Source organism: Rhyacophila brunnea, unplaced genomic scaffold (assembly GCF_057557595.1).
Source record: "Rhyacophila brunnea isolate RB1 unplaced genomic scaffold, BYU_Rbru_1.0 scaffold_11, whole genome shotgun sequence".
In the NCBI taxonomy this organism is placed as follows: domain Eukaryota; kingdom Metazoa; phylum Arthropoda; class Insecta; order Trichoptera; family Rhyacophilidae; genus Rhyacophila; species Rhyacophila brunnea.
Window position 1 is genome coordinate 13,017,405 of NW_028232763.1, and position 10,589 is coordinate 13,027,993.

The 10,589-nt window shown below is 38.2% G+C and overlaps 1 protein-coding gene across 1 annotated transcript in view; it reads left to right on the forward strand.

Moving 5' to 3' along the window:
* LOC147078369 (cytochrome P450 4c3-like) overlaps positions 1-8,814 on the forward strand; it is a 30,922-nt gene extending 22,108 nt beyond the window's left edge. The window contains exons 5-10 of the mRNA XM_085960460.1: positions 657-816; positions 920-989; positions 2,208-2,529; positions 3,023-3,263; positions 4,256-4,435; positions 8,648-8,814. Coding sequence (XP_085816586.1) covers positions 657-816; positions 920-989; positions 2,208-2,529; positions 3,023-3,263; positions 4,256-4,435; positions 8,648-8,814 — 1,140 coding nt within the window. The remainder of the gene's footprint in view (positions 1-656; positions 817-919; positions 990-2,207; positions 2,530-3,022; positions 3,264-4,255; positions 4,436-8,647) is intronic.
* The last annotated feature ends 1,775 nt before the right edge of the window (positions 8,815-10,589 follow it).

Consider the following 10,589-nt stretch of genomic DNA (forward strand, 5'->3'; position numbering starts at 1 on the left):
AGGTCATAGTTATATTTATCGTTGTTCTGTTTTGTCACTGTTCTGTTTTGTCATGTTCTGTTTTGTCATGTTCTGTTTTGTCGTGTTTTATTTTATCGTGTTCTGTTTTGTCATGGAACCGTGTGTGTTATACTTAGCGATCGAAATGGAAAATTTTACGAACCGGAGCGCTCGATAATTTTACGAAAATATCAACTATATTATACTATACTACATTAATTGTAAATGTGATTTATAAAAATATGCGTGTTATTTTTTATTATATGAAATATCTAGCTCAGACGGTCAAAATAATATTTCCACGAGACGGAGCGATAATTTTGTGGATTTTATGAACCGGAACGGCGCTCCGGTGCGTTCCGGTACACTTCGAGCCCTGGTTATATACCAATATTAAATGAGCGTCATTGGATAAAACGAAAGCAGTTGTCAGAACGAATGCGGACAGCGCGTATTCCTGACCTGTGTTTAAGTTTATCCCATATTCTTCCACACTCGAAATCGGTTTCCTGTTTCTTCATACCCGTTAGGTATTTCAGTTCCCATTATTTCTGAGTTCACTGACATATTCAGTTTACTGTCTTACAGTTTTCTTCTCGGAACATCAAGAATTTTCATAGAGATATAACATTTTTTGTGTTTCCTTCAATTATCAGATCTTGACGCATGCATTTCATTTCAAAATATTGGAAAACTTCATCGACATCTTTCACGACCACAGCGACGTTTTGGTGAAGAAAATGAGCGTCGAAGTCGGCAAAGGACCATTCAACATTTTCCCATACATCACACCCTGCACACTTGATATAATTTGCGGTAAGTGAACATGTTAAAAGTTAAATTATATTATATATTATAAGTTATACGTATTCGTATGAAATAGGTGCATTGAATTTTATTTTATTTTTCGTTTTTCTAGAGATCGCCATGGGTCGAAAATTGAACGTGCAGAGTAACAGCGATTCCGAATACGTCAAAGCAATCTACGAGTAAGTAAAGTAAACAAACAATTATCTCTTCTTGCGCCTAACTTTATTTTACATAGGCAATCTATTGAACATTAGCGCATTGCCTATTACCTAGTATGCCGTTCGCGTCGGGCGTTCGCCTAGCAAATTTATCTGCTCACAAACTCGGAAAACGGAGCAACTCTTGCGTTACGTTTTACGAGAGATAAAATTATTATGTCGGCTCTCCCTCGTGAATTATAACGTACCAACCTTTTGATTGAAATATCTCTCAAATTGATTGTTTGAAACATACAGACAGTAGCATATGAAAGGCAATCATGATACGTCAATCAAATTATATTCACTCGATCATAGTGAAGTGGGTGTATGAAGTATTTTTTGGGTTTTGAATATTTTTTTGTGATATTTCTTTAATGTACTTACTAAATACATAACATACACATTACTTACATTATAGTACTTAATTACTAAATACTTACACCCAGTGGCTATTTTAAAAAGTGCTGGAACTCACTTCTTGTCAAGCGTACTAAATAAAATTACCTAAGTATCATTTTAATGTTATTGTTGGGTCACTAGTGTGGTGTTCGATGTGTAGATTGAGGATGATGATAATGAAGTCTACGATGTAGCAGGGTGAGATTTATTAGCAGCGTATCGGTACAATAGTATATTATACATGATAGTTACGAGCTAAGTACTTGGATTCGAGTGACATCTAGATAAATTATTCTTCGTTATTTATACAATAAAAAGTAACGCATTAACATAAAATTCTGGTTCATAATCATATTAGACTAATTATAGAATCAGCGTTTTAAATTGAGTAGCGAAATGAAATATTATTTGTTATTACAGTCGTAAGAAAATATGATACTATGAAAAATGATTATTCGGCTAACACACCATAACGGCATAATGTGCTGTGATATGATGTAATAATACACCGTCTCTAATTTTGCCAACCAACTTGCTGATCTAGCTCAGTTGTTTACTGGAAATGGATTCGCTGGGAATATATTACTGCAAAGTAATTTGATATCTTAAACAATAGATATTTGATCGCTATTATTCTGCAGCTACATTATTTTATCAGCCATTGACTAATGAGAACGTGAACGAGTCCACTTCTCACTTGTCGCCACACGAGACCGCCAATTTCGTATCAATCCACATTTCGTCCTATGTACCTACATCTAATAAAAATACTCACTATTTTTTTCTTGTTTTATTCAGAATAGGAGGTATTGTACTAAACAGACAGTCAAAGTTATGGCTCCGACCAAATTGGATTTTTAAACTAACCCATGGCTACGTCAGGCATCAGCATTGCCTGAAAATCCTTCATGACTTCTCCTACAAAGTAATCCGCGAGCGAAAGGAGGAGATTCAGATCGAAAAGGCCAACAACAACGATGAGACTGCTGCCGACTTCGAAGAAGATATCAACGGCAAGAAAAAACTCGCCTTTTTGGACTTGCTGATTGAAGCTTCAAAAGATGGAACGGTCCTTAGTAATGATGATATTAGGGAAGAAGTTGATACCCTCATGTTTGCGGTAAGAACCTTGTGTTAAATAAAGTAGATGGGTGTGATAATATAATATAATGTAATGATTTGGGACAAATGGGTTAGACCTTAGGGGTTGGTAGCAATGTTACACGTCACAAAACCAAGAAAGTGTTAACTATCTTATAACTACGAATGCAGGTTAAAAATGTAGGTACCTACTTAACGTCATTTAACCTGATTAAAATATGTATTTTCTAAAAAGATGTTACCATGTGGTCAAAAATATGAAAAATCGTGCGAAAATCTTTATGGATGGCCTCGGTTAGTAAGATCCCTTATATTTTATTAATTGGAAAACTGTATGGAGCGGAAGGTTGTTTAAATTTACATAATATTAGAAAGGTATATTCGTTTATTGAAAGAAAGGAAAATGAAATGTATATATTCAGATCAAGATTATTCTTACCTCGACAACCAATGTTGATGTGGTCAATAATTAATTTACAAATACTCCAATATGCATGTTTACTTATCCATAGGGTCACGATACAACATCAGCCGCCCTTAGCTGGTGTCTATTTCTGTTAGGCTGTCACCCGGATATCCAACAGAGAGTCATGGATGAAATGGACTCTATATTTGGCGAAGATACTGAACGAAAGCCTACGATGAATGAACTCTTCGAGATGAAGTATTTAGATTGTTGCATCAAAGAGGCTCTGCGCTTGTTTCCCAGCGTACCGTTAATGGCTCGGTACCTAAAAGAAGACGTACAAATTGGTAATTACTATAACTCTTCATTAATTTGCACCTCACTGCTCATAGCATACTAAAGTCTGTATTATATAAACTGGCGTACACGTCAAACGGAAAGCATTATGCCATCGCGTTCAACTGTTGCAAGTGTTCAATGGGAGGGAACGAGATGGATGCTGAAGCGGGGGGGGGCGAAACCGCACGCCAGCTTATAGAAGACAGACTAGCAAGGATAATAACATCCTAGGTATCAGCATTAAGTCAAAATATCACCAGCTTACTAGGTGTATTTATGTGGTTATTTTGCACAGTAGGTATTATAACATGCGGTATATGTCTATGTGCACCCTGGAATTAGAGACTTAAGTGAGTGTTTTACAACAAATCCTCGTAAAAACCTTTGTTTAGTGAAGTTTCGTATTCCTTGTCTGTTTCGTATAAAGCGAATATATTTATGTATATAAATGACACCAAAACTAAAGTGGCGAACTCCGAGAACTTCTAAATTAATTTTGAACTCAAACCTTTCATTTTGGAGAAGCTGGAACTGGAACTCCTTTAAAAATCAGGGTTGCAAAGTTACATTGTATTTATCTTTTAATTTTAATTATTAATATATTCTTTATCCTATTATTTTTTGCCGATGCTGGGAGTCAATTATTCTTAAAAAATATTAGAATAGCTTTTGATATATTCTAACATAAGAAATGTATTTCGATTTACTAATGAGCTTGAATACCTATATAATTATGGTTATGATCTCTTTCACTGCTAAAAACACGCCTGGCGTGTGATCATTAGATACTTATACTTTCACTGCTGATCAGTTATTTACCTGTATGGTTAGGGTATGCTAACAGCTCTGGGTCTAGCGATACAATATATTAAATGTTACATTATATTGTTCGATTAATAAGAGTGTCACTGAAAGTACCTATCAACAGATCTTTCATGAATCACAATATAACTAACATGAATATTTAATATCAATCTCATTATATGTGTTATCATTGAAGGTGAATATCTGGTACCAGCAGGGACAACAGCCTTGATAGTAACATATATGCTTCACCGAGATGCCAAAGTCTTCCCAAATCCAGAAATATTCGACCCGGATCGGTTCCATCCGGAAAATAGCCGAGGAAGACACCCTTACGCATACATTCCATTTAGCGCAGGACCTCGTAACTGCATTGGTAAATAATAAAAAAATAATTAAGTACGATTTTGTTTTGGAACCTACAATATCCGTACTCTAAATGTCCCTGGAAAGGCTGAGCATCTAACAGAAATACTTTCGCAATACAAGTTCGATGTTCTCAGGATCAGTGAGTGTCGACTCACTGGCATTGGCGAGAAGTTTATTCGTGGGTTTACGCCACATTGCGACGTAGTAGAGTCGGATTGCTGATGTCCAAGGAAGCTTGCAAGTGCCTCACCAGCTGGGAACCTATCTCCGAACGTCTACTCCGTGCTACTTTCAAGACCAAGTCGGGCTCCATCACTTTTCTGCAGTCCTATGCTCCCACAGAGGTTGCTAGCGATGCGGATAAGGATACATTCTACGAAAGTCTGGCGAAAGCCGCTGGAAATATCCCCAGCTGTAATCATGCAGTTATCCTTGGTGATCTAAATGCCAAAGTAGGATCTGACCCCTAGCGTGGACCCTTTGTGCTGGGAAAACATGGCCTTGGCCAAATGAACGGTAATGGTTCCCGTCTGGTAGATTTTGTCTCAATGAATGGTCTTGTGATTGGTGGTAGTCTTTCCCTCATAAGACCATCCACAAATATACATGGACATCGCCAGATGGTAATACAAGAAACCAGATCGACCACATTTTGGTCAAAGCGAAATACCGGCATGAACTGCTAGACGTGCGGACATATAGAGATGCAGACATCTACAGTGACCACGAGTTCTTGGTCGGGAAATCCCGTATAGACTTCAAACGAGTCCCAAAACCCAAAAGGACGGTCAGACTCGATGTGGAAAAACTGAAAAGTACCCGTGTGCGTGCAACCTATGAGCTGGAGCTGCGGAAGCGCTTATATGATGCTCGAACTCTTTCTGGTACGTCTTCCATCGACTCGGATCCCTTGGAAGGAAAATGGATATTATTCCGGGATGCTATAATGAGCTCCGCAACTACTGCCTTAGGAGAGCGGCATACGCACAGGCCGGACTGGATGTCACCTCATACATGGGAGATGATTGAGAATAGGAAGCTCCTGAACGAATTGCGGGACAATGGTACATACGACGCATAGCGCAGCGCGGAGTACCAGATAATGGACCGTGTGGTAAAGCGTTCTGCCCGCCGCGATAAGCGCCGACGCCTGGATGACCTCATTTGGGATGCGGAATCTGCTGCCTGCAAGAAAATCCAAGTGCTCTCTTCCGCATCACCAGAGCAATTTGCGGTAGGAAACGTTCAGTGGTCACTGCATTACGTAACTCTGACGGAGTGACAGTCACTAAACCGGCAAAGGTCCAGAAGCTATGGCGCCAACATTTCAGTGTCCTGAATCGCCCACCTCCATTGCATCTCTTCGATATTCCGTCGGAGATCACCGCCCTCGGAATCACTACTGCATCGGGATTCTGCGAAGATTCTCCGATAACTGCTGAAGTTAAAGAGGCAGTCAAAAGACTGGAGCGCAGAAAATCTCCTGGAGATGATGGCATCCATGCAGAATTTCTGCTCTGCGGACTGAGCGCTGTATTGCCGTCCTTGTGTGACCTTCTGCACGAGGTGTGGGAAAGGGAGCAGTGCCCCAAAGCCTGGAGGGTTGGTACCGTTGTTACTCTGCACAAAAAGGATAACCCACAAGACTGTAATAATTACAGAGGAATCACTCTCATCAGCGTTCCCGGGAAGGTTTTGACGCTGATTCTCCTGTACAGGATTACAAGTCCCATGCTGGAGGTTTTGCGTGCGCAGCAGAGTGGATTTGTCTCGGGGAAGTCCTGCTCGGAGCATATTTCAACTCTCCGATGCCTCTTGCAACAGTGCCAAGAGATGAATATACCTGTCGCCTGCTGCTTCGTAGACTATGACAAAGCATTTGACAGTCCTCATCGTGAATCTCTGTGGCAAATTCTGCTAGGCTATGGTGTCCCACGGAAACTGGTGGCCGTGATAAGTGCTCTCTACACCAATACAGAGTGTCGCGTGAGAGCAGCCGGAACATCCTCTGACCTCTTTGAAATCACGTCAGGAGTCAAGCAAGGATGTGTACTTGCGCCCTTTCTTTTTATCATAATGATGGATTTCATAATGCGTAAGACGGTGTGCCCCGACAGTGGGATACGTCTACATCATGATGACACAACCGATGTATGCGAAGAAAGACTGTGCGACTTGGAGTATGCAGACGACGCAGTCGTGTTTGACTCGACGATCGAAAGGTTGGAGGTGACGTGTATGTCTTCATCTGAATGCGGCTATAACCAAATACATGTGCAGTGCTGCATGCATCAACGCCGACACTTCTCTCCGGGTTTGCGGTCTGCCCGTCGAGCTGGTGTCCAGATTCAAATACTTGGGTGCCACGGTTGCCGATTATGATGGTATTTCTGGTGAGCTTGGAATCCGCATGGGTGTGGCGGGCTCTGCATTCAACCAGCTTGGAGTCGCATGGAGGTCAAGGCTGTATTCTGTGAGGACCAAATGTCGTTTGTTTAACGCGTGCGTGCTACCTGTGCTCCTGTATGGCTGTGAGACATGGCATCTTATTAAGCTTCAAGAGTCTCGGATTTTGAACTTTGAAAATCGATGTCTCCGCCGAATCTTAGGGGTACATTGGTACGACCGCGTTACAAACACCCGAGTTCATGAGCAGACACAACAGCCTTCGGTGATTGAAGTTATCACGAAGAGACGATTTACGTGGCTGGGACACGTATTCCGGATGTCGCCAAAGAGTGCGGCACTTCGTACCCTTGTGGCACAGCCTCAAGGGTTCCGTCGCCGTGGCCGGCCCTCCCTCACCTTACAGCGGTGCTACAAAAGCGACCTACGTGCTGCAGGTCTGACATGGCGGGAGGCGCAGGAGTTGGCGATGGACCTAGGGAAGTGGCGCCAACTTGTGCTTGCCCTATGCCCCAATGTTGGGACGTGACAGGGTGGAAGAAGGAGAAGAACCTACTTCTATATTTTTATAATGGGGATTCTGTGTCCAGTATAAACCCAGGGTCGGTACAAGCAAGTGCATGGCCAGATTGGAACATTACACAAGGCCTCAGTGTACAAGGTACCTAATATCTCAAAAAGATTATGTTTTTTAGCAGTTTTCTTAAATAAACTATTTATTTTGTCAATTTATTTACTAGACATTTTGATATAACAAAACTACTCACTCGCTCAAAATAATATGTTTAATGTTTTTAGAAGAAAAATCATAACCTATGAATGGTTACATTACTTACAATTATTATAAATAACAGATAAACTTCCAAAACAGCAAAAAAATTGGCTCAGTCAGTCAATCTTCCGTTTTGTCAATGAACTCATTTAAAATGAGTGTTCTTGAACATTTTATTAGAAAGACGAATAATGAACTTGAATTCACTCAAGAATTCTACGATCTTGTACGATTAAATTATTATTTTAATTCATGACTTTTCTCATGCGATTATTTTTTTAACGTTCGGTGTCTTCTGTGGTCCTCAAAGCGCAAATGGCCCAATTGCTCCAATCACTATAAGACCAGGCTTGTGTATATGTATATGTATTATTTTAACGATTGTGACACAAGAAAGAAGAAGAACTACTTTAAATATTTCTGTATATTCATTGATTAATCTGTTTTAGAAAAGAATATATTGGCAGTGTAGTGTAATAAGGAAGAATAATAGTTCGAAACATTAATTATAATAAAATTAATAATAAACATACATATTGGCACTCATATTAATAATTATTACTTTAATACAAAGTTATAGTTTGTTTATCTCGAGTACCTTGTCACAAATACAGTCATCTCTAGAAGCTTCTAAAAAACAGGGTCCTTCCCAACTAAAAGAAATTTAAATATTAAATTTATAACTTTCCTGCATCCAGTTATAAACATATAATACCTATATCAAAATACTGCCCTGTCAGCACGTAGGATGAGATAAAGATGAATACTTTGAGAGGAAATCCGTTAAAACAATATCGTTGTTGGCATATAAAAATGTCAGAAGAACTATGTACAAAGCAGACTATGTACGCATGCCCTGCATGTAAAAAAACCTAGATGGCTGAGATGAGACTGAGAGATTTATAAGGTTTCTGAAGAATACCATGACCGGCCAAGAATTGTAGAGCCCAAGAAGGTTTTATTAAATAGTAAATGACTCGGTAATAAATAAATATTTTTTTTTATTATTGATGACAATACATATTATATTTTCTGTTACAGGGCAACGTTTTGCAATACTCGAGGAAAAGACGGTCTTGTCGACAGTGCTCAGAAAATATAAAATTGAATCTGTTGATCGTCGCGAAGACCTCACACTCCTAGGAGAACCTATTTTAAGGCCGAAAGATGGATTAAGAGTCACTATATCACCACGTGTACCTACTTAGATATTTAGTTAGAAATATATATATTAATAAAAATAATGGATTTGATAAAAAAAACAACGCGTTTAATTTTTATAAAAAACAATAGTCATACCTCTAACATTCACCAACTGTATCCTGTATATTATATTAGTAGCGCCCTGGCGAGAATCCAGGAAATGGTAAAATACCTACCAAGTTTTTTTGTATGTATTGAATTCAAATATAATATAAGTACCTACACAGTGAATTTTATGCCTAGTCCACACCAGAAACTTTTGTCGCCAACCTCACCAACGTAATAAAATCGAAGGTGTTGCTACTTGTTGACGTTGCTCATTTGTCCACACAGAGAGGCAACGTGTCGCGGCAACGTCATTTTTTCTTGTAAGCCACGGAACGTTCGCCTGATTATTATTATTTATTCGTATTTTTCGCGAGTCGGGACACGCTATACCTACCTATCAAAAGGCGCTCGATATTTGCGACTGGAACTCATGCACTCTTTAATGTAGGTACCTATTACAGTGGAAAATATCATAGGTACTTATTTATATATTAGTAGATGTAGGTAAGTAGGTACCTACTTCAATTTGGTCGATATCAAACTTCGAGAAAAAAGACACCAAAATTATTATTTTACTTTACCATAAATTCTTAATAAAAAGATAAACCATACCAATACGATAATTATCAATATCATTGTCTTCATCTATGGCATATTATTTTTAATCAAACCTCGATGTAGATGTAGGTAGGTACATGTAAACACTTACAAGTAGGTAATCATTCTTACCTATCAGAGAATTATGGTTATATTTTTTTATTGCTCGCGTGTTATAATAATGATGCAATTAGGGATTTCAATACCGGTAAATATTTCAAAACCGGTATTCAATTATTTATCGATACCGAAATACCGGTTTCAAAAATCAATCAATGAGTCACCTGTACCTCGACCGCGCACGAAAAGTGACACACGGTGATGACATCGATGGCTCAGTTCCATAGAAAAGTCAACAATTTCAAGTTTACAATAGAAAGAAGTTACAGTTATATACCACTAACTAATCTAGCTATCTAGATAATACTATTAATAATCTAAATAATAACATTATCTAGCTAGGTACCTATTCTAACTCATACGGATAAAGGGCATACTAATAATTATCAGTACAATAATTATCAAATTATAAAATTTTAAAAATATATAAAAAGTTACCACCTACCTACGTAATAGTTGGATATGCACAAGTAGGTAAGTGGGTAACTCGGTAGGTACAGCATGCAGTAGGCCTCTCAATTAAAAATGTACCCCTTTAATTAAAGAAAAAATATTGTACAGAATAACTGCATAATTAATGCATGTTCATTTAAAACAAATGTCTACATATTTAAAAAAGATCGCGCCAAAATAAGCCGATTTTTTAAATTCGAGGCGCGTGCCACGTTTTTAGATGTACACATGATAAATAATCTAAATATTCTAAATCGTATTTACTGAATAAAAAAAAAAAACAATTAGGTAAATTGGTAACTATACCGTTTATTGAACATATAAAAAAATATACACAAAAATGAAAGAAAATAAGGAAATATAAAAACATTTAGTAAGTACTTAGTACTTAATCTTTAATAAACATTTTTTTTATTCAACGAATATTTCACGGTTTAAGAATGTAATATTCTAAGTATTGAAGATACATAATTTTGAAAACGCTTCTGAAAAAATGTATTTAACCAATAGAATTTTTTTCCGACCACTACCTATGCGCGGTGGGCGCGATACCCGAGCGATG